The sequence below is a fragment of the Thermobia domestica genome, chromosome 1 (genome assembly GCF_964235325.1).
Source record: "Thermobia domestica chromosome 1, izTheDome1.hap1.1, whole genome shotgun sequence".
Classification (NCBI taxonomy): Eukaryota; Metazoa; Arthropoda; class Insecta; order Zygentoma; family Lepismatidae; genus Thermobia; species Thermobia domestica.
The window spans coordinates 246,363,569-246,389,738 of NC_137454.1; the positions used below are offsets into that span (position 1 = coordinate 246,363,569).

The following is a 26,170-nucleotide window of genomic DNA, read 5'->3' on the forward strand; positions in this document are numbered from 1 at the left end:
ACTCTGAAGTACAGAAAGCTTTGTCTATTCTTCATTATTTGTTATATATAATACTTTTGTATGAGCAGTCGACTCAAAATATAAGCTCACAGGTCATCCACCTAAAAGATTAGAATTCGGAAACATTCCATTGCAGTATTCATTAAGGGGGTAGACTACTAAATATTTTTGAAAAACTAATAATTTTTCTTTTGCCCGTTTTTCGTAAGTGGAAAGAGGTAATAAAGTGTAACTTACTACAGTAATAGATAATGTTATTCTACACCCGAAAATACGAATCGGAAGAATTTTCAGTGTTGCCATCCATAGAAATTACAGTGTGACCAGAATTTGAATTACTCAAAAATCTAGATAAAGGCAGCGACTAGAAAAATGAACTCAACGGTAATTGATGACTTATCATGCTGTCTACCTTTCTTGTTTACTACTTTTTAAAAAATGTTTCTACTTATTTTGTAATAACTTATTTATTTTGTAATAATTTATGTAAGTTTTATAAAATAAATAGAAATGTTATTTAAAAAGTAGTAAACAAGAGAGGTAGACAGCATGATAAGTCATCAATTACCGTTGAGTTCATTTTTCTAGTCGCTGCCTTTACCTAGATTTTTGAGTAATTCAAATTCTGGTCACACTGTAATTTCTGTGGATGGCAACACTGAAAATTCTTCCGATTCGTATTTTCGGGTGTAGAATAACATTATCTATTATTGTAGTAAGTTACACTTTATTACCTCTTTCCACTTACGAAAAACGGGCAAAAGAAAAATTATTAGTTTTTCAAAAATATTTAATAGTCTGCCGCCTTAAGCAATTTGCTTAAACTTTTTTTTCTTTCTTTTTTTTTTTTTTGCAACACAAGATTCAAGCCTGAGATTTCTCGGCAATATGAATGATTTAATATTGAATATGGTGGTAACAAGGGTTTTATGTTTTCTTTTAATGTCTCCTTTTTTAAAATATGCTCATTTGGTACACATAAAAGAACAATTTTTAGAAGGAAAAGAGGAAGATTTGTGAGTTTCAGATAACAAACACCTATATGGATTCACATAGTATTGTAGAATAATTTTAATTGGAAATTGGGACAGTTTCATTTTTTTTTTTTTTTTTTAAGTGAATTTTGTCTCACAGGATTAAACTACGGTAGACTTCCAAGTTGTGTGAATTTCATTTTCAAACTTTAAGTAGTACATCTGTAACTACTGATTGCAATAGATTAATAAGATAAAGGATAGAACCTGTTCTTCGGACGCTGTATCCATATCGAAAAACCAGTATTCACCTTCTCTTATTCCCTTTACTCTATGGGGAATTGGTAGTTGGTTTCTACCACTTCTGATTTGAATATATAGTCAACAGAGGAGATGGAATCTATTTTTGGACATTGAATCGACAAGAAACCGCTTCTCGATATCATTTACCATTTTTGCTCTATGGAAATGAGTGTTGAAACCGGAAATAGTAGTAAATTTGAATCAATTCCGGTTTTAGCAGAGTAATGCGAATAGTTATTGCTGCAGGACAGGCATCATGAGCATGGCTTAATAAACAAAATTTGCAACGCTGAGCGGATACGTAACACCTAAGTATTTTTGGTAGCACCTAAGCATTCATATGGTTGAACCTTCTGATGATTTACGATTATTCTTTAATGTGCATATCTAACCAAATATTGAATTAAGAAGTCACATTTTTTAAGTTCGAATATCCAACAATTTTCCACGTAGCTTTGTGATCGTACTGTATTAGAACTTCCTTCTTCGGAGTTGCTCTGCATTTGCAATTGCCTTCGTGTGTTCCTATCCCATCCTCGTCGCCAAATTGATAGTCATTAAATTTCAACAATAGTAAATGGTTAAGTTTAACTGAAAAAAAAATAAATAAAATCTTTAAGTTTTACGTCCCACGGTTATGCCGGTTAGGCTAAAGGAGACGGTGATGATGAGAAATTACTGAAAATGGTGGAATGAAGAAAGTGGGAGGAAACGGGAGTACCCCGAGAAAACCCACGAGTACGGTGCTTGTCCACCACAAAGTCCACATGTAAGTTTAACTGGTACAATGGACAATTACTAAATTGTATATCTGTAATTACAACTCAATCTGTTATCAAATTACACATTTAGTTATTACCAAATAATACCTATACAAGCACAGAACTCTCTCTTAAATCGAAGGTCACTTATTCCGTCATCTTTCATAAATTCCTTAGCTCCTAACATCTCAACTTATTAGCCATTATTCTATTCTATTAATCTCCCTTGCGGGGGATTTTATATATATCCCCCTGTTTCAAGTAATTCTGTTTCCACACTATTTTGTTAAATAAGAAGGAAGGCAGAAACGTAGAACATAAAAAACATTATGTATTAATATTATAAAAATTGCAGTACACTAAATTGTGTCTAAAAGTGAAATTGTGTTTTAAATTTAAATTGAAATAATTAAGTTCAAGAGTTATTAAGTTTTATTTATTTATATATATATATATATATATATATATATATATATATATATATATATATATATATATATATATATATATATCTCCCCCTCCTATCTCCTCTCATAAGTTCTATCGTCAAAGTGAATAGATAAATACCATCCCAGGCCCGAACATCATCTATATTGAAAATTTGATCGAGATTGGTCACGTGGTTCAAGAGTGAAGTCAAATAGACAATCACTTTCATTTTTATCTTTTTTTTTTTTCATATATATCTGCGCCTCTCTTCCCCCTCCACGACGTTGCACCGTCAAAGTTAAATGATAAAAATGATCTCAAGCCCGAACGTAATCTATGCTGAAAATTTGATCGAGATCGGTTGGATGGTTCAAGAGTTTTTTTTATTTTTATATATCTGTCCTCTCCCCTCCCCCTCCCCTAAGTTCTACCGCCAAAGTGATATGATAAAAAATATACACCCCAGGCCCAAACATCATCCATATTGAAAATCTTATTAAGATCGGTACTGTGGTTAAAGCGTGATGAAGTCTCAAAGATAGTCACTTTTATTTTTATTCTTTTTACATATATTTCTCCTCTCTCACTCTCCTAGGTTGCACCGTAAAAGTGAAATAACGAAAACATCCCAGGCCCGAACCTAATCTATGTTGAAAGTTTGATCAAGATCGGTCTGGTGGTTCAAGAGTTATAAAGTTTTATTTATTTTTATTAATTTTCCCCCTCCCTTCCCCCTTTCCTAAGTTCTACAGTTAAAGTGATACGATATAAAAAAAAAAAAATCTGAAGTCTGAACCTCTTCTATGTTGAAAATTTGGTTACGTCGGTCGGGTGGTTTAAACGTGATGAAGTCACAAAGACAGTCATTTTTATTTTTACTTTTTGACATATATCTTCCCCTTCCCCTCCCCTTCGTTGCGCTATAAAGGACCGAACCTCATCTATGTTGAAAGCTTGATCGAGATCGGTCGTGTGGGTTTAAAGTTCATCTATGTTGAAAATTTGATTCAGATCGATCGGGTGGTTCGAAAGTAATTAATTTACGAACATAGTTACTTTTATTTTTATATTGATTGATTTTGTATATTTCCCCCTCCACCCCTCCCCTACGTTGCTCCGCCAAAGTGAAATGATAAAAATCATATCAGTCTCGAACCTCACCTACATGGAAAATTTGATCTAGATCGATCGGGTGGTTCAAGAGTTATTAAATGTTATTTATTTTTTCTATGTCCCCATCCTCCCCCTCCCCTAAGTTGTACCATCAAAGTAAATAGCTAAAAACACTCCCAGGCCAGAACCGCAAACACGTTGAAAATTTGATCGAGATCGGTCGGGCGTTTCAAGAAATTAAGAGTCACAAACATAGTCACTTTCAATTTTATAATATAGATAAAGCTGTATACTTCCCCTGTATACAAATCTACACTGTTGCTACTTCTACACAACAAAAGATGATGCTGTTGAAACAACCCAATTTTGATATAGGCCATTGGTCTCAGCATGATTACGACTTTAGCGTGTTACTTCAACGCCAAGAGGCCGGTGTTGCAGTTAACACAGGCTTGATCTTACTGATTTGACACGGAGATAGTGTTGACTGGTGTGAAAATAACACCATGACGGTGTTACAAGACAAGGTGAATGAACGAAAAAACGCGAAAATAGGAATAGCACCACCGTGATATTTCCATAGTATATACATACCATTTCGTTATTTTGTTGATAGGAACACACCTGCTAGAATGGTGAACGCAAGCCGTTGAATACTAATATTATAACATGTATTGTTTGTCATTGGTTAGCGAAACTTCTCATTTGCTAAGAACAATGACTGACAAAATGTGTAGCAAGTACCTGAAACTCCTGCGTATTACACACACCTGTAATGTAAGTTTAAGTGTGCACATAGTCTTACAAGAATACTTGTATCGTAAATATTAGTAACCGACATTGAGAATTTATATTAGTTTTAATTTTCTGTTATGAACAAAGTTTTATGTGATATTTTTGACATTTATTCCAAGTAACGAACAACATAATTACCTTAAGTAATTTATGCCACATTTTCTCTCTCTCAATATTCATGCCCATTTAATAAAAAACGTTTTGTGAAAATATTTGTATCCGTGTTTCTGTCTCCCATCCACAATACTAGACATAAAATATTTTCTGTATTATACCAAATTTTTATACCAACACATGTGTTATATACGTATTTTTGTATTTGATGCATTGTTTAAATTTTACAATAACTAAAATTACTTCTCTTTTTTATTTATTAAAAAAGCTATTCAAATAATCCGTATTTACGCGTGTATGCCGCGTCTCCGTGTAAGCCGCGCACCCCCAATTTCAGGAACGTTAAAATTGAAAAAAAAAAAAAAAAAACTCGTGTAAGCAGCGCACATCAATTTAACAACAGCACGTAAAACTACACAAATCACAGACTTTCCTGTATGGTACCGTATATCGGTACTCACCAACGTAACACGGGGTACTTGAATGCTAATAGTACCTGCTTCACAGAATAACAAATCCGACTGGGCTTCAAATACCACTAGTGCCATGAATTTTCAAAAGGATGCCCGAGCGCCAAAAGTGGCCATATTAAGTATTTCCAAGTACGCTGCAAGCTAGTCAATTGTAATCAGCTGCAATAGCCATTCATTGATCCTTATTGGAAACTAGTGCATGGTGGAAGACTTGTCTAATAGATGGTAGTACATGTACGATATTTTTGTGATCGGCCGATCATGTAGATGTAAGAGGAAAGATGAGCTGTAACTTGTCATTTTATATTAAAACTTTTCTACTCTTCTAAAATTACTCACAATATTCCAGTATTAGGTTAATAAAATCTCCCCGTGATTTTAAATGCTTGGTGGCTCAGTCAATTCTACATTTCCTCGTGTATGCTGCGCACCCTGTTTTTTGACTTCGTTTTTGTACAGAAAAGGTGCGCGGCATACACGGATAAATACAGTAATTTATTTTTAAAAAAATTGGAGCGAGCTTCCTCGTGTCTATACTGTTAGTATACACAACTGTGACGTGGGAGAACCGGGTTCGATTCCCGGTGGTTCAAATCCCATGTTAAGCTGAAAGCCCAAATTCCATATATATATCTTGTGTTGAGGAGACCGTTAAAATCCAAATCAACCAACGAAAAATACTTGGAAAGAACTGAAATAGGAAAGGGCCAGTTTCTAGATATGTACTTCAACTGTTTTTAAATTTCCAAACTCTACTGGTGTCAATATTGATCTCCATAAAAGTGTTAAGAGATAGCGGAAAATGGGTTCTGTTATGGATTAAGCGTCATAAGAATAACTTTGATTTCTCCCCCATGCAAATCGGAAGTAGTGGAAACGGTTTCCTGTTTCAGCACTGATCGCCATAGTGAAAAACGGTAAGAGATACCGAGAAAATGTGTTCTTCTAACAGTAGAAAATTTCTCTGGATTGATAGTACCAACGAACTACTGTATATTTGTTCCAAATCAAATTATCTCCACAAGTTTGATTTGTATCCAAAGTGTTTATCCACTAACCAGAGATCATCGAACTTTAAACCATGCGAAAGATTCGCGCTAGTAGCCACTGCGCCACAAAGGGTCACATCACCAGGAATGTAAACAATGCCTTTCCGTTATTATACTGTTAAGCTGTTTAATCTGGATACCGATATGTTTTCTCTTAGTTTTAGTAAGGAGAAATACAATGAAGAAGAAAGCTAATTTATAATTCCTGTGAAATTGGTTTCGAAGTGAATTACTTGTATTCTTTCTTCCATAGGATGAGGAGATGAATAAATAGTTAAGCACAGCAATACTAAAGAGAAGTAAAGTTCAAAGCATCGTAGTAAAGTGATGAGAAGCAGACTGAAGTTGTCTTTGTAAAATCTGCTGCTTTGGTATTCTCTCATTTCATATGATATACAAACATAAGGTAGTTGTATAGACAAGCAAAACCTCAGTCCCCTTCTTTCTCTCTCCCTCTCTCTCTCTCTCTCTGGGGAAATTCCCCAAAACTTTTGGTTTCTGTTTCACTAACAAGGAAAGTCTTTCCCTCTCTCCTCCACTTAAATTACTCTCCTACTCGAAAGGAAAATAAGTAGCCCCAGGATGTATGTGCTGTGGGCATTACAAACTCTTGGAATATTTATCCGTCTTCAAATTAGCTATAAATTTTGATGTACTTGTATTACCTTATTTGAGAAACTTACCATCTTCTGTGTCCTGCGGACATGATTGTCCTACGTTGTGTTCTGCAGAATTGCATTGGCTATGCGCTTCTGCTTCTAAATTGAGTAGCCTAAAGAAGAAGAAATGAAATTGTTTCATAATTAACTTAATGTTTTCTTGAGAACAAGAGATTTTATACATATACCCATTCAGATATAAAATGTTAAAATAACGAGTATTTAGTTAACTTTGGTTAACCATAGATTATTCAAAGACCATAATTTTTGTAGCGTGGGAAGTATATTAAGTTACTTATTCTACACCTAGTCTTGACTGTGGCTACTAATCTCTCATTGAAAGTTCGTTACATCCTTAAAGCACTTTCTTTTTATGATTTTAATAATGAAACTTTGATGAAGATTAAGTATCGAACTTAATGAAATTGACTTGTCTGATAACAAAAGTGGGATACACAATGGTTATCTGCATAGTTATACGCAAGTTTTGAGCATTTTATATAATCTTTGTTAGAAAACTTCCAGGACTGATTTTTCTAAGGAACAATACAGTAAATTGGATTGGAGTTCAGGGCACTATTTCACCACCGAGGCAATATGAGACATACATCCATGACTTAAGTTCGGGTCCGAACCACGTGAGCTCCCACTGGGAATCGACACGAGTTTTCGAATCTGAAAATATATGGCGACAACTATGTAGCCCTAGAAAGCTCAATAATGTATACAACTTACGCAATAGCGTACATAGGATTTCATCAAGAAGTAGTTAACTTTCTAAATTCATATCAGCATCAGTTTCAGCATTTATGTACGCATAGCTTACTACGGATGCTAATATGGCATGTTTATTTTTCGTAATATCTTCTTCAAGAGGGAGTCAAAACCAAGATCCGAAATTCTTCTTCTTTGCATACGCCACTGTACTCACCGACTAATTATCTTTGGTTCTGTTAAGATAGTGCTCTTCGGCATACACAACTGTCGATGTTGTCCGAAATTTTGAAAGCATTCAAGGAAAGCCGTTTCTAAGATGCTTTTTAGCACGTCTGTCGCAACCCTTCAGATTCATGGAGCATTTTGATGCCGCTTTTTTTTCTGTGGCATTTTCAAACAGGTCATATATGGAAGGTGTGGAAGAGCAGGAGTACGATATTCGACCACATATTTCCTTATCGATACAACAAAATGCTGTCAGATTGGCAACAGCAAGTTATCTGACATAAACGTCTTTTTCCTTCAATGACAATGTCTACTCTTGCAGAAATTCATGCGCAACAACATGTTTCACGCCAATAAATGTGATCAGCAGTTTTTGATAGTCACTGCTTCAGTTTCTTCGTGATTGTTGAACCATAATTTCATCATTCGACACACTTCGTTGCTACGTTTCACGTTCATATTCGTAGCACTAACTTTCACCCTCAGCAATAATATTGAACATCATTTGTGATCTATTCCAACTTCCGATGCCAATGTTTCTCCTTCTGTTCCTCTGTCAGTACATGCGAGGCTATCTTTTCAGTAAGATTTCGATCCCCAAAGTCACTACGTAAAACTTGATGCATGTATATCTATTCGATACATCTGATATTAAGCGAACAGTAAAATGACGGTCTTCTAGGAGTAAGTCCTCACAGTTCCAGCATTATGTGCGGTTGAAGGACATCTAATCGTAGGTATTCTTCAACTGTAAAAAATGAAATGAAATCTTTAAGTTTTACGTCCCACGGTTATGCCGGTTAGGCTAAAGGAGACGGTGATGATGAGTAATGAATGAAATGGTGGAATGAAGAAAGTGGGAGGAAACGGGAGAACCCCGAGAAAACCCACGCACACGGTGTTTGTCCACCACAAAGTTCACTTGGCGGGGGCTGGGATCGAACCCGGGACCTCAAGCACCAGAGGTGAACGCTCTACCACTGAGCCACCGCGGCCCTTCTTCAACTGTAACTTCACACCTTTGAGAAATCTTGTGTTATTTGAAGACACAGTCTCTCGATAATGCATAGACACGGTATATCCTTTATCATGTTTTTGTGGTATTTTTTAAGCTCAAGACAGAATTTAATGTTATTTTTCTGTGCTAATTATCTATCCAACTATTACTTCAATTGAAGCTAGCTACACGGGAAAGAATCTGCTGCTAGGCGCATCTTTACCATTTAGTAGATTGAAGCGGAACCTCCTGCAAGAACATGTGTATTTACAAGTTCAACTTAACAAAACTCCAATATTTCAAAATCACAATTCGAGAATTCAGTTTATCGCTCCATATTCTTGAAAAACTTGCAAAATTGTCTGTTTTACATCAGGATTTTAACGCTGGTGTCTCCTGGTAAGCAGTGTTATTTTCTTGAATCTAGAACAGGTATGAAATTTTGGGCTTCGATACTTTCATCCAGGAAAGAAATACAGAGACAACAAAATTAGACTTCGTATTGTCTCTAACTTGTATGGATTTTCACCTCCTAAATCTGAATGTGAAATCCATTTGCCTGTATGAGGTCTAGTTTTTTAGAAAGTGTGAAATAAAGATACGAAGTTTATTGTAATAATTGTTGAAAACATATATATTATTAAATAACTATGGAGAAAGGCAGTGCCTACAAGATACAACTACAAAAGTACAAATGTAAAATCAGGACTCGTACTTGATGTCAGTTTTATCCACTTTGTAGAATGTTCACATGATAGTGCCAGTAAAAGAAAAAAAGATAGAATATTTCGTTGAAAAATATGGGTTTTCATTGTACACTGGAAATTAACTATGTGCAACTACACTGTGTTTCTACTGTTCAACGTTCAGTCTTACTCTGAAGTACTGTATAATATTCATTGACACAACACAACAGACACTCTTACAGTGTCTTTCTTTTAGGTTTGGGGGTGTGGAGTAATATGTCGCGCATAATATTCCAACAGTAGTCTGCGAGCATTGTTTCCCCCAATTACCTTTGTATCTTTGCTCAAAGATGTAAATTGTCTGGTGAAATCTTTCACCGTGCTCGTCCGAAACTTCACGTAGGTTATCAGGAAAGAAATCAAGATGGCTATGAAGGAAATGTACTTTAAGCGACATGTTACATCCCATTGCTTTTAACTAGTAAATCTTACGTTGTAGGAGGCTGTCAGGAGCAGCTTTTCTGAATATGCAAAACCTAACTTGAACAAGGAATTCGATGAATTGAATCGAGTTCTTGTTTGTTATAACGACTCAGTTGATTCTCCGGAGCTTCTTTCTGAGTATACCTTGAGATTATCAGATTTTACAGTATCATGTCAGTTTTTTGCGAGGATATCTCTGCGTTCTTTCAATTCCGTCACGACCAATATAGAATATAAACAAGCTTTTAAACATTATTTGCCATTGTACTTCCTTTCCTGAGTTAGCACTCTTTTCCAAGACGAAAAATAATAATTTGTACTCTCGAACGGAGCTATAATAAAGGACAATTTCTAATATTTAAAGAGAATAGGCAAAGTAGCAATAATTAAATTTGCTTGAAAAAGTTTGTTCCCGCAGTCAATCCGAGTATAAATTTCAAATCTACAACAACAGTCGCTGGGTTTAGATTTGACTCGTGCCAACATTATCTTTGTAAACAGTAGAAGTTTCTTTGTGTGTGAGTGTATTTAAGGATGGTTTAGGGAGGATTATTGAATTTGTTAATCATATTAATTTTTGTTTATGTGGATATTTCCAGCATTTTTTATTAATCCAGTGGACAAAATCAATTCAAAAGAACTACAAAAGTATTATAAGAGAACAGTCACATACACACACACAATCCATCCTACTTTTGGCTTTCCAGAGGATGGATACCTTCAGGATAAAACGCTTGTACCACGGACAGTGCTTTTAAATATAGCTACTAAAAGTAAAGGTATCCGAAAATTCTGGCGACCAGAAAAAGCGTTTGCCTATCCTAATCCAATATTCATGGAACTTAGCGTTCAGTGATAGTCAGTAATAAAAAGCAAGATCAGATTTATGACGCAGTCATGGCTACCACACCAAAAGAGAGAACCTCGTAAAGCTCCTGCTTCTTTTGGTATGTAAAAATATGTCTTGTTCGCAATGAAGCCCATATATACAGTGATAGAAATGCATTTGTTGGAGTTCACGGATCTGATCAGTTGGTACATAGGAAGAACGTGACAGATGGCGGTAGTAATCCCAACACTGCACACTTGGAAATGCCGAAAACATTTTACAATATGTTCGGAATTATATAATACTCACCTACGAACTTGTGTAGCGATGTGAGCAGCCAGAGTGCAAGCACGTATTCGGCCACACAGCCGGTCGTATAGATAATGAATATCGGTCTTATTCTTGTTGTAGATTTTAGGATATGTGGCGGATAGTCGTTACCGGAACCCGACTTGGAGTCAGGGACTATCTTACCATGTGACTGTGTGCTCAGCAGGGCTTAGGTACGGAAACATAGGCCAAGATAGAATGATACTGATTAGTGCATATTGTGCTATCCTGATGGTATAGGGACGCGCGTTAGTCTGCTGGAAGATGAAAAGTGACGGAAAATTTAGAGGATAGGATTGACAATGCACGACTCACTAGTCTTACTCATCTGAATAGAGAGGAGAGCAGAACATGTAGCTCATTTTCCCCTGTCATCTCAGATTGCCAGTTGTGGAACCTGAAAACCTGTGTGGCGAGTGAAAATATTCTACTCATCTGCATGGCCACGGACAAGCTCATGGTCGTAATTCCTCTCATCGCTCAATACTACCACTCTGCTTTCGCATCGCTACTACAGTTTGCTTCAACAAAAGCTATGTCGGGAATGAGGAAATGTCAAGGGTAATCATACAAACGGAAGATGGGAACATAGACGGCCTCCAAGAATTGATTATTTAGTGTTTGTATACCCATATGGAAGCTAAACAAGACGGCTCTGACTGTGCTGGGCGTTGACGTTCTGTCAGTTAGGGCGGACAGAATGATTCTCCTGTCCAAGTGCTCCTAGGTGCTTCGCGGGGCATTTAGAGACAGGTCTGCTGTGAGAACACGTTACCTTCTATCGTGAACGCTACCAATGGAAAACAGACTCACATGAGTGGAAACTCTGCAAAACCATCTCAGGTCTTTAGCAGCCTCACTATATGACTACGTTCGAAGTCAGTTGAACAGAGTAAAGTTGTGCTGGCTTCGTTGACCCAACATTGCAGACAACTGTGATCCGCACGCAAATGAATTCCAGGTACAACACTCGTATTATCCGATCACCCTGAAACTGCAACCAGCATAACTTTTATAGATATTACGATCATCCTGCACCTACGATGACCATATCATGGGACCTTTAAATTGTGGTCGGCATATACTGTACAAACGTAGCCTGTTATCAAATATCGTTGGATGGACAAACACCGTGTGCGTGGGTTTTCTCGGGGTTCTCCCGTTTTCTCCCACTTTCTTCATTCCACCATTTCATTCATTACTCATCATCACCGTCTCCGTTAGCTTAACCGGCATAAACGTGGGACGTAAAACTCAAAGATATCATTTCATTTTTTTCAAATCTCGTTGGAATAGAACGACATAAGCAGAGTGTTTTTGTATATGTTTCTGTCAATATATGTTGTACATGTTTTCAAATAAAATCCCGCGGTTTATTTGGCAATAAAAAGCAATTATACGTATAGTTTCTAAATCACTCTTATAACTTTAAAACAAATAACGGTATTAATTCAAGTGAACTCTACTTATATTGTAGTTTATCTTCGATGCATGAGTTTCTTCTGTTTCTAAAAAATGTATATTAGTTTTTACTAATGGAGTGTACCTACTAAACAATCATTGATCGGTAGGTATATTAGAAATAACATTATTTTTAAGTGCCGATGTTATATGAGATCTGGGCATAATAGCTTAACGAGGAATCCGAACTACATGAGCTCTCACCGAAAATTGAACCTCGGTCTTGCATGACAAACGCGTGTATGATAATCATATAGCCACTAGCTAAGTCACAAACGCTATGCATACAGAAATGAAACTCATGTATCGTAAAACGTGTCAGTTTGATTGGTTGACATATATAAAGGTGAAACTTTCCATATACAAATTAGCGGTGATGAAAGTTTAAGTATTAAACTACGATCCGGAGTTTTACTTATAAGTAATTACTTTTTCCCTGTTATTCCCACACGGCTGAATTTCTCCATTCATTTACACATGTATAACTGTGAAATTATACAAGTTTTTTGCAATATCCACATTTTGCTTCGATTGGACAGTGCTAAACATGAAACACTATTTTGTATTGTATAAAAATTAATGTAAGTAATATACTAAGTTAATTTTGACGTTAGTTTTATTCTTTAATATTGCAGGTAACGGCGGTAAGCCATCAGGGGCAACATCTATTCCTGCTGATATCACTCTGGGGAAGATCTCCGAGAACGGTAGCATTATTATAGGTGGAGGGGAGAGTGGAGGCTCTACAGTGTTGCAAGATTGTGCCAATTACATCCGACGCCAAGTGAATTTAGCGGAAATTCGTCATGGAATATCGTTGAACAACGAATACGAGGTGGTTGCGTTCAATCATTTTACTTTCAGCCGAGTTTATCCAGTAGATTTGGGTCTAGGAAAAAGAGTCGTGGAAAAACCAATAGGTTTTAAAAGAAAAGACCTTCTTGAGGCCTTGGTTCGATCTTTGGATATTCTCAACCAAGGACGAACAGGAAAATCAAGATATACGTTGGACGATTTTATCGAAGGTGTTTATCGAACAGAACCTACAACGGGTACCCAGTACGAGATGTTTTTCAAAACACGGACTCTGAATAAAAGCCAGCAACATTCGTCAGAACAACACGGACATACGAAAGTTACTTTAATGCGGCCTTATGCGCCCATTCAAACTATAGCCCAAGACGTTCTTCCCGGGACCAAAGAAACTATTAATATCATATTACCATTATCAGGAAGAACACAGACTTTTCAAGGGTTTATGGACAAATTTTCTAAAATAGCTATCAAAAATGATAAACACGTTTACTTAACTGTGGTCTATTTTGGGGAAGAGGGCTTATCGGAAATACGAACAATTTTATCCAAAGTATCTCGTGATACTCATTTTCGAAACTTGAAACTGCTAACATTAAATGAGACTTTTTCACGAAGTAAAGGTCTGCGCGTGGGTGCCGAACATTGGGAAAAACCTGGTGATGTGCTTTTGTTTATGTGTGATGTGGACATTGTGTTTAGTGCTCGCTTTTTAGATCGTTGCCGCTGGAACACTGATCCGGGGAGGAAAGTGTACTACCCAATAGTGTTTAGTCTATATAATCCACATGTTGTGTATACCCTGCAGGGGAAAGAGGTCCCAGCGGAAACAGATCAGTTAGTGATCTCCAGAGACACTGGATTTTGGAGGGATTTTGGATACGGCATGACGTGCCAATACAGGTAAATACGATAATAAGGATCATTGTTGTAGCTTTTAATTATTTTTTTTTTATCTTTGGTTCTCATCCTAACAAAAAAGTTCTTCCTGTATGGAAGTAGCCTAATACTCGTATGATATAGAGAGAGGTTTACTACTCAGGATTTTACAAGTTATTTGTACACACTGTTAGGAAAAATCAGCAATAGATATAAGCGGTCCATGCTTTTCTTATACAGGAAATGGATAGTAAAATCTTTTCTGGAAGAATAAATATCAACTGCCTCAGATTTGGTACGAATGACACACATTTTTAACGCTATAAACATTCTTTTCAAACGAGGAGGCACGTTGGATCAGTGGTAGAGCCCTTACTTCTGGTATTTGAGGTCCCTGATTCGATCCTCGGCCAAGTAAGATAGTCCTGTTTCCTCTCTCATTCTCATTTCACCATTTCTATCATCATTCACTTGCTCCAATCAGCAGTCTCCCTTAGCGTAAAAGGTATAATCGTGGGGTGTTAAACTGAAATATTTCATTCCATATTTTCTCATTTATTTCCAAATGATTTTTTCGAGAATTACGCGTGATAATTAGCCTCCAAGATGTTCTGTTTATCTCAATGCGGTCTATGTCGTAACTCTGAAAAACTATCAAAGTAAAACAAAAAAATAAAATTTAAAAGTAGGTAATAATTTTGGGCTTAATTGTGCTGCATACTGTGTGTTCTGCTAGTGTTATAATGCAAAGCTTAATTAGTATAGACTTCAAGATCAGTTTCAGCTTAACTTACAGCATCCATTCGTAACCTTCTACAAACGAAATTAGTTTCTTTATTTATCGATTTTGTCGAAAACTACGTATGAGAATTCACACTTATCCAAATTATTTTGTTGAGCTTAATACAGGGTGACCCAAAAGTAGAAAAGTACTTACCCCTGGATTGATAAAGTATAACATTCTACTTTATGTATGTATTTGCTTTGACTGTTCCGGGCTTAAGTTATAAGTAAAAATATGTTAAGAACAAATAATTAAAAAAAAACTAGGTCTACCTGTTTGATAATAAAATACAGTGAGCTGATCAGTATGGGACTGAATACCTACTTTTGGGCCACCCTGTGTATTTCATTTTTGGACTTTTAATTTCTTTATGTTGTTCTATTCATTTTTATACTTAAACGCTTAAAATATATATTGTGGATGGTTTTATATGTACGGGATGTTCTTTTGCTTTTAAACGAATCAAATAGTCAAGAGTTTTAAGCCTCATTTTTGTCATTTACCAGAATATACAGTTGGTTTCCTTAGAAAAAGTCTACTTCATAATTAACTTTTCTCATGTATGAGAATCTAAAACTAAAAACCAAATTTCTACAAACAAAACTCAGAAATTAAAGTAAGTGGTGAAAAATACACCGAAAAAGATCTAATTTCTAACTTTTACACAAAACGTAGTAATTCTTATGATCGGAACCAGAAAAAAATGAAATCACAATATTCTATGTGTAACTAACTGTCCGTTCTGTTACAGAAGCTTTCTCCCTGAGATGCTACCTCCCAGGGGATATATTATTCATTGTTTTTAATGTCATTTAAAATTCATACACTAACGTAAAACCTACCTTTCAACAATATTTATTTATGTTCAATTTAGTTTTTCTGCATATGGTTCTAATAGTGTATTATTTTGAGTATATTGTTTACGTATTGTTATATGTTCTTATGCTATATGTGTATTGATTTTAAATTATGTACTTTTGAACTAATCAAAATGGTGGATATTATGGAATTCTAACTACCTAGTTTACGAAATTCTCGTTACTACTGTATGTAAATTTTTTGTCCATGGTTTCTAGTTTTGGAAAAGGAAAATGGGTGAAAATCCATTTAAATTTTTTTAAAAATGTTGCAAAATATTAAATAATATATTCATGACCGTTAGGTACATGCTAGCTTAAGACATGACATATTTAATAGCGCATTTTTTGTTACATATACAGTACATAAATCTAGCTATAAACAATCTGTTCCAACAAAACTATCGATTATTATTGGCAACAAACGACCTATTTTATGCCGCTATAAAAGTTTGTTTTTATCGATTTTTTCTGATACTAGGAATTATTATTATTATTATTATTATTATTATTATTATTATTATTATTATTATTAAGTTGTAACTGAATGTGCGCTGTCTACTCAACGCATAGCTCTGTTATGACCATAACTCTCCTTCCCACTGTACATGTCTCCTTACTCACACAAGTAAAGGATAGGAGACTTACAAAGAAAGTGAATTGCTATATATAGATGTTGGAGTAAATTTGTAGCAAATTTGAAGAAGTAACACGATATCAGGTGGAAATATTTTTTTCTAATAAATCCATATCCGTCCGAGTATGCCTCATTGCGTCTTTAAGGCCTTTGAAGTTGCCAGCATGCAATAGGTTTTGTCATTCAGATTTATCAAAGCGCCTGCAACCCGCCATACGTAACTTCTCTACTGATTGCCTAACACTGTACTTTCGGCCTGCAACAATGTTAATCTTACGGGCTCAAAACGGCCCCTAAAATGTTCAATAGAACAATAACAACACGATTTTTGAAAATTTGAGTGAAAACTGGACAATCTACACAAAATTTGCAATCGACCAATGAAAACGACACGTTTCTAGCACTTGTGGTTTACGAGATCTCATTTTCAAACACATAAACCTAGCTTTTTAGTATAGACTAGCTGAACCTGCGCTCCCTACACAGCACTTCATTCACATATGAGCATGAATCTCCTTGTTATTCCTCACATCTGTACATGTCCCTTTACAAACACCAGTGAAAGATGCCTTGATAAAAATTGGCAAGAGATACCATAAAGGGGAGTTTTTTTTCGATTACTTTTTCAGTATCTCGCACCATTTGCAAGATTTGAGCCTACTTACGGTTGAAGTTTTTAATTCATGTATGATCAATGTTTTCTTTCTTCTTGCATGCAGTGTGTAATAAGCAAATACATTACACACACAATTAATTATAATGTCAGTGATATATGGTGTTTATTGGGCAAAACACTCCAAACAATGAAGATTCAACTTAGAGTGGAGATCCTTCGTTTTTCATTACCATTTGGCCGTGAAACAAACGCCTGAGAGGTATTCAACCCCTGTATACAATTTTGTGGTGTTGGAATGTATAATGCGATGGATATGATGCTTTAGTTTTTTTTTTTTCTAATTTCAACACTTCCAGTGTACCCGTAAAAATGTGATAAAGAAATACTGGCCATGTTTTTCTTAAAATATTTAATTAGAACTGGACAATTTATATAAAATTTGCAATCGATCAGTGAAAACGTCATCTTTCCAGAGCCTGTAGTTTCCGAGATTTCATTGTCGAAAGGATTGGTCACAAACATATAAACGCCCACAAACGTATAGTTTAAAAGAACTCCAAAGATGGCAGCACAATTCATTTGCATTGATTTTGGAAAAGGCTTATTAAAATACAGAGGCTTTGAACAATAATTTAAAAAAGATAAACTTTATGGAAAACGGATCTATTTATATTATTTATTTAAAGTACACATACTTTAAAATATTTGTCTTTATTAAACATGAAATTACAAAATACCGTAAATCAAAAGTCACAGGTTCGAGCTCAGGCGCCTTTGTTGTGATTGTAGTATTTTAATGGATAGACTCTGCCTTTTAGCAGATCCTGGAATTGGGACTAATCCTTTTTTTTTAAACATTAAGTTTGGGCCTGAAAATGTTTTTTTCACATTTCTCGATCTTCAGCTTCCTCTTGTGACTCCCAATAGTTTCTTCTATTTTTCAAATCATACATAGTCGTATTGTTCTTCCTATTCCTCATTTTCCTCCATTTTTCTTCTATGACGGTGTGAAGAAGACAATTTCTTCGCAAGGTGTGTCCAGTTCAATTGGCCTTCCTACGGAGGATGCTGGCTAGAAGTGCCCTTCTCTCCTACCCGTTTTAAAACATCTTCGTTTGTTACTCTCTGTGTCCATTTTATCTTTTCCATTTTCATCCAACATCACATTTCGAAGCTCTCTAAATATTTTTTTTTCTCTAACTTTGTCATGTCCAAGTCTCTGAACCATATAGCCCAATGAATTTGACGAACTTCTTCCTAAGTCCAGTATTGAGCCTGCTAGTTAAAAGTGATCTTTTCCTGTTAAATGCTTCTTTCGCTATGACAATTCTTGACCTGATCTCTTTCGTGCAGTAAGCGTCTCTCGTCATAATAATTTCCAGATACTTAAATTCTCTACCTCCTCAAGTTCTCTTTGTTCTATTCTGACCTGTAAGTGCGCGTTTTCGCGTGATATTCTTATGACTTTCGACTTTTCGATGCTGATTTCCATTCCATAAAAATTGTTTTTATCAATTTTTTTCGGAAACTACGCATTAGAATTTACCCTTAAGCATGTCATTTTATTCGGCTCGATGTGATTTATGAACTGATATATGTCCTAGCTTTGGATATTATTTTAGTTAAGTATAATTATAGTTTAAGTGGTAATCATAAATTTGGGCTATATCTACGAAACATACTATGTAGTGTCATGTTGTTAGAAGCATAATGAAGAAAATCATAAAGACATCCTTCATTATTAGTCTCATCTGAAAGGTGATGTAGTGGTTTAGTTTAGTATCAATTTTTAAGTTCACAAAATAATTTGTTCGTCTTAAGTTTTCAAAAACTACACATGGGCTTTTATAGGGACACACATAAATTTAGTCAGCTTAATACGTTCTATTCATTGATATACAGGGTGGCCCAAAAGTAGGGATTCTGTACCTTACTGATCAGCTCATTGCATTTTATATCATCTCTTATTGTTATCCATCAGATAGACTTAGCTTCTTTATTATTTGTTCTTAATGTGTTTTTACTCATATCTTCAGCTCCAAAGAGACGAAGCAAATAAATCCATAAAGTAGAATGTTATACTTGATCAATGCAGGGAGTGTATACCTACTTTTGGGCCACCCTGTATATCTCATCTTTGAATGTTTTTTTTTTTTCTCGTTAAACGCTAATTATATTGTATAATTTTAGTTTTATTATTTATAAACTCCATTTCTTGAAATGTCGCCCATCTCGAAATGTGTGAACACGTTTTGGCAATTAACTCCACTTCCCATGAAACTGATTTCTGTCCTGCTATGGAATAAATTGTTTATGCATCGTGCCACATAACGATTAAACAAATTTTTAGGTACAATTTTTCTCTAAAATGCGCTAAAAGGAGCTTTCTTTGTTGTTGTTGTTGTTGGGACTAAGGCTAAAAGCATTGGGCACTTTTCCTATGTTAGTCTCACTTCTTCGTTTTATTCCACCGAAAAAAAAATATATTTTCTCCTTTGTAGTGCAATTTATAAAAGCACTATTTTTAAATTATTTAAAACAGTTTTACTTTTTAAAACCATGCCTTTTTTTATAAATTATGTTGACAAGCAGAAAACTTTCTTTTAGTAGAATAAAATTAAGAAATCGGACTGAGACTAAAAGCATTGGACACTCTTCCCATGGTTGAAGACTAAAGATTTTATGGATATTACGAAATGATAATCGAAAATAGAAGCCTCACTTAAACATTAAATAGCACCTAATGTTTATATTCTTATTCTCATTACTTTATTTCGTCCTACCAAAATAAAACCGTTTAGAAACTTTAAAAACCATACTTTTGTAAATTGCACTAAAGGGAGATTTTTTTGGCGGGATAAAATGTTAGAAGCGTCAATTAAACACTAAGTAGCACCCGATGCTTTTAGTCTTAATCCTATTTCATCATTTTATTCTATTAGAAAAATATTTTCTCCTTTTTAGTGGAATTTATAAAAACATTGCTTTTAAAATTTTTGAATAGTTTTATTTATTTTTTAAAACCATGCTTTTCTAATAAATTGTACTGGCAAGGATTTTTTTTTTTTTTTTTTTGGTAGAGCAAAATGAAGAAATGGAACTAAGATTAATAGCATTGGGCACTTTTCCTACGGTTCAGGACTAAAGATTTTGTAGATATTACGAAATGATAATCAATAATAGAAGCCTCATTTAAACATTAACTAGCGCCCAGTGATTTTATTCTTATTCCCATTGGTTCATTTTGCGCTACGAAAAACATGTTTTCTCATCAGTATAATTTATAAAGAAAGCATTGTTTTAAAAAGTAAATAAAATCGCTTGTTTTAAAAACAATAAATTAAAAAAGGAGATTTTTGGTGGGATAAAGTGAAGAAACGGAACTAAGCTTAAAACATTGGGCACACTTTATACTACATATCATGATACTTTTCATCTTACATTAATTTCATTTGTTCATTTTATTCTTCCAAATATGCATATGTTCTCCTGTTAGTGCATGTAATGAAATCATTGTTTTAGCGATTCTTATTTACGGCTCTATTCAATCTCCTGTAATCAAATATTTATTTCTACTTCCCTCAACTCAAAAATACTATATGATATCGATGCTTGAATTTAAATATTTTACTTTTAAAAACATTTTACAAAACCCACAAATTTCATTTAAATATTTTTGCAAAGGCATTAGGTAGCTGAAGGGCACTTGTGGAATGCAATAGTGCCTATCTTTTCCGTTGAAGGCGTCACACAAAGGTACCGAACGTGCACTGAACTATGCTGACATCTATTGCAGTAAAGTTTAATTAACTGCCTACGCATATACGTGATCGAAATAATTTCATTGATTTTGGAGTAAAACGGTAAACTAGACTGAAAATTATGTAGAAGCAGTGGCGTATTTAGGAGGGGGGCTTCCGGGCTTAAGCTTCCCCCCGAAATTTTACTTACTATAGTAAAGTATATGAAATATCTTGCAGAATTTTCAAACTGATGAAGCTTCTGAGCTATCGTACCTAACCGTTTTTAAATCCTAACCAGCGAAAAGAACTACCATTTAAAAAAAAATCTTACATTTGTTTATTGCCTGTAAACTAGGCGTAACCGGATCGTTAACGCGATCTACCAAAACTGTCCCCGCGAACGACGATTTGGCGATCACTGCTCTCTAAAATGTTATTTGGGCTGCAATTTAATATTCCAATAGATTCAATGTTAATTATCTCTTAATATTAACTATAATGTTAATGATCTCTTTCTCACTTCTTTATATCAAAGAAAGAAATGCTTTAAAAGTTAGCAATATCTTTAATTTGGAAGGCCTTTTCTATGTAGCTGAATGTAACAAAATTATGTGAAGTAAGCACGTAATTTAAAAATGCATTTTAATGTCATGAATTCAGTGTCTTACAGCTGTTGTATATGAGAAGGTATTTCTCACTGAAGACACAAAAAGTCATAAATTTCTCTCCGTATTACTGGTCATAAATTCTTTAGTTAGTGACAATGCTCGAAACTTAGAAACATTAGAGCATCCAAGTCACATCCTGTGGCTGTCAGATATATTTTTTTCCTTCAACATTCTTGAGGGAGATAGAGAAAGAGAGAGAGAAAGAAACTTTAATAAGTAGAGAAGGGAAGAGTCGAACCTTGAGCTTTGAACATAGCGAATAACAGTCACGAACTCTGCATCTGGTTCTGGTTTGTTGTATATGTCTGGTTGCTGGCCGGAAGCCAAAAAGAGTTGAGGGACATCCGAATGGGAGGTGGGGGTTACAGCATGAGATCACAGGTGCTGATGTCTTTCCCTCTCACATAGCAATGCCCAGCGGGGTAAACGCAGCTTTAATTAATAAATCCTCGTTAATTGATTAGAGAGAAACGAAAACTCGCCACCACCAAACTAACCCAAACACCCCATCTCCCAAACTTCCAGCAGTTTTAATTAATAAATCAAGAGGGTAGACTGACGAAGAAGGGTGAGGTTCACTGAATAGGATGGATTGATGTTTCGAGTACGTCGGGAGGAGGAGAATCAAAGCAGTGATTCTTCCCCTCTTTGTATCCCCCACTCTCTTCTACAAGTAATTTATTATTAAATTTCCTTCGATCCCTGCTGTTCATACATAAAGTACAGCAATATGACGTGACATTTTAGTATAGATGACTAAATTGTAATTTTTTTGGCCATAATCCATGTTAACTGTTCTCAAATAGAATCACCACATTTACCTAACGCCACTTTATATACGTAATGACGATTCATCTCTATAGGTAGCATGCATTTGTTGTTTCAGACGTGAACGTAGAAGTTAGGTGCAAAATTAATCATTGCGTTATATAGCTTTTATGCTGTTAATTGCAGAAAAGAACATATGGCAGTAATTACATTGATTTTAATATTTTTACTTTTTGGATTCAGTCGTAAGTACAGTGCATATTTTTGAGACTCAAATCTTATTCTGTGTACAGTTCTTCGATACAATTCCTAGTATAAAAGTACACATTTCAATTTAAGGCTTTTATCAAAGTTGTTGCTACTAATGGTACGTCGCAACGCAGAGAAAGATACAGAGCTTCAGTAACGAGGTGTATGTTACAAGTTTCTGATGTGTCGCTGTGCAGAGAAATATACAGATATTCTTATATTATAATGTATTTGTTACAAATGTTAAGTCCCTTCGCAAGGGGAGATTGAACTTTTCTTATACGAGGCGTTTGCTACAAATGCTAAGTTGTACTGCAGAGAGAGAGAGAGAGAGCTTAGTTTGCAAGTTGTATGCTAGAAGTAGCAGTATTTATTTCAAATATGCAATATTTACTACAAACGCTACAGTACTGTGCAGAGAGAAAGTCTTGTCATGAAGTTTTACTACACATATTGACTCGCCACGCAGAGAGATATAGGGTTTTTGTGTCACAAGATGTCTCCGAGAATCGCTAAATTGCTGCACAGACGAATGCACAGAGATTTTCCTTTCATGAGGTGTCTGCTACAACTGCTAAGTTTTCGAGAAATGATATGACAGGTTTTCTTTCACGAAGTGTCTGTTACAAGTATTAAGTCGCTGTGCAGAGAGAAATAAAACTCACATGTGACAAGGTGCTAGCAACAAATGCTAAGCCGTCGCATACAGAGAGCTTCAGATGGAAGATGTTCGTTACAAAAGCTAAATTTCTGTTCAGACAGAGCTACTGTTGTAAGGTATTCGGTACAAATGCTAAGTTACCGTGTAGAGATGTGTAGATACAGATATTCTTCTGTTGCTGTGTGTCTGTTGTAACCGTTTCATCGGAAGTTAGGGAGCGTTTCCTGTTGCGAGGTATTTGCTGAAAGTGTAAAGTAGCTGCGTGCAAGTCAGAAGATATCTGCTAGAAGCCTCGTAGAGAGAGATACAGAGTTTCTTTTGTCACGAGATATTCACTGTAAAGGCTATGCTGCTCGCAGAGACAGAACTTCTTCTAAAGCAAAGTGCTAAATCGCAGCAAGAGAGATGCAGAGCCTTTCACAAGGTGTCTACTACAAGTACTACGTCTCCACAGAATGAGATCTCCATCCACAAGGTGTCCGCAGTAAAATACTAAGCTGCTACCTACAAAGATACAAAACATCTCCTGTCATGGTATCTGCTCTTCTTGTTTCACAGGGTGCTTGTCACAATCAAAAATTTGCTACATAGAAGGGTGCATACGGCTTCTTTTGTCACGAAGTGTTTGCTCCAAATGCTAAGTCGTTACATAGAGAGAGATACGAAAGTTCCCCTCTCATGAAGTGTGTACTACAAATAATTAATCACTATTGCTGCAGTCACACACATAAAGAGAAAATCTATCAGAAAATGTTTGCTACAAACTCGTAACTCGCTGCTCAGAAAAAAAGAGAGAGCATTTCTTGTCACGAAGTGTCTGCTATAATGCCAGTGTGACGTTTCAGTAGCAAAGAAACCAGGTATGAATAAATAAATAATCAAATATTCATACATCAATTACTAATATAACGAACGCAGGTTGTTCGACAACTTCGGCATTTGTCATATGTCATTATCCATATAATGATTTGTTTACCAAAACGGAAGTTTTCATTTCAGTTTGGCACAAGCAAGTCTAGTATTAATGGAAACTATTGATCTACATAATTAGATTTAGATTTAGCTCCAAGAAGATAGTGTAAAACGTGATGGTGAATTCAATAACTGAACGGAATTGTCGTTGTAACACATCAGCAATCCTGCAAAAGTGGTCACAAATTTCTGTCGAGGTTTGCCTACGACACAAGGAGGTGAGACTGTCTCATCTCGAAAAGGTGTCGTGAAGGTGATATCTTGTCTTGAAATTGAACCTGTTTCTATTAGAAGAGCTCTGTCTCGTCTCATAACTCGTCACGGAAACTGTTTAGTATCTATAACGATGCAGTCAGAATGCGTCCGTCGATTTCGGTGAAGTACAAGCTACTATCAGTGAATAGTCACGTTTTGGAGCTGCATAGATTTGTAGTTCATGCTCTATTGCAATAAAAGTGCTAGCAACCAGAGTTAAGATTAGAACTGATCATTTCTTAGTTTAACAACAATACATAGTTATGAACGTTGGAATATTGAACACGTACTTTAAGTGTGGGATTTGTAGCATTGCATTCGGTGGAGGATTGAATCATTTCTGATGGCCAATTTATAACACTCTGCACCTAGAACAAAGGAAGAACCATGCTTAGGCGGCCGTATTTCTTCCTTCTTCCCCTGAGGCGACAATTCACAACATATCTGTAAATAATACATTTTCTGAATCTTTGTTATGTTCTCCGTACACAGCAAAAAGGTGAGGTGTTTAAATAACACAAAATGACTACCACTTTAGCGTGTTACTTATGTGTCAATTCAACAGCAAACATATTGCCTTAGAGCATATCAGAAATACCTCGTTACTGGCTGTAAGTGTTTGCATTGTTTTTTATTGTTTGATATGAGCAAAGCTTTGCGAAATATATTTCGCATTTATGGCAAGTAACTAATGACATTCTATGTTTTCTGTAATGGGTCACAATAATATTGTTGTAAACCTGTGAATCATCTCACAACAGTTACACAGGTAGCTGTGCTTCCATCTGTTTCCTTTATCTGTTAGTCTTGTGTCTTAGCATATATGAGCATAAGATGGCAGAACTGTTGCCTATGTACAGGGCCGGATTTAGCATTTTGTCGCCCCTAAGCCCAATAATTTTTCCGCCCCGTAGTCTGGTGAAATTTACTTTCCTAAAAACCTTTATTAAAAAATTATATCAGGCCTATATGTTATTTGCTTAAACACCACTCCACAGTGGCAATACGGTGCGTACCGCTCAACGACATCCCTACGGCCAGTTTTACCGTGTTTGAGATTAATGTTGTAACGAAGTTGATGCATAATGTTGAAAAATAGTTTAACTTTACCAATAATTATTTGTTCCAATGAACTTCAAAATCAGAATGCTTTATTAGCCTGATTTTTTTAAATCAATTCAAAAAATATGTTAAGTTATGGCTATTTATTTTTATTTCTAGATATTTTTTAATTTTTTTCTCGGCCGTGCGCCCCCTGGGAGCTTGCGCCCATAGGCCCGGGCCTACCGGGCCTATTGGGAAATCCGGCCCTGCCTATGTAACTGTTTTCAGACGATTCACATGTTTAAAACAATATCATTATGACAGATTACAGAAAACATAGCAAATTATTCGTTACTTGGCATAAGTGCCAAAGATATTTCGCAAAGTTTTGCTCATATTAAACAATACATACCAATGCAAATTCTCTCAGGTAGTAACTAGTTATTTCTGATATGCTCGGAAGGTGATGCACTTGGTGCTGAATTAACACACAAGTAACACGCTAAAGTGGTAGTATTTTGTGTTGTTTCAATATCTCATTTTTACAGTGTATCCTTCTTCTTGTTTCATTGGTTAGTAAAGTTCTCCCGTCTCAATTTTATCAGAACAATCCCGAAAATATTCCACGCCCAGGCATTGTTCTGTTCGGACTTCAAAATGTCCCAATCTTCATGTTTATTAATGAAGGTGGTGACATTATCATTATTATTGAAATTTAGTAAACTATCGCTAAAATGATACACTAAGAAAGGGAGTCTGTTTAATGTTGAACTTAATAATTAAACGGTCTGCCAAACATCTTGGCATTTGAAGGCGGCGCTCCAAG

At 35.5% G+C, this 26,170-nt stretch overlaps 1 protein-coding gene across 1 annotated transcript in view; it reads left to right on the top strand.

The window, feature by feature from the left end:
• Positions 1-26,170, top strand: part of Csgalnact (Chondroitin sulfate N-acetylgalactosaminyltransferase) — a 368,071-nt gene that overhangs the window by 335,032 nt on the left and 6,869 nt on the right. Inside the window, exon 5 of the mRNA XM_081771740.1 lies at positions 13,034-14,114. Coding sequence (XP_081627866.1) covers positions 13,034-14,114 — 1,081 coding nt within the window. The remainder of the gene's footprint in view (positions 1-13,033; positions 14,115-26,170) is intronic.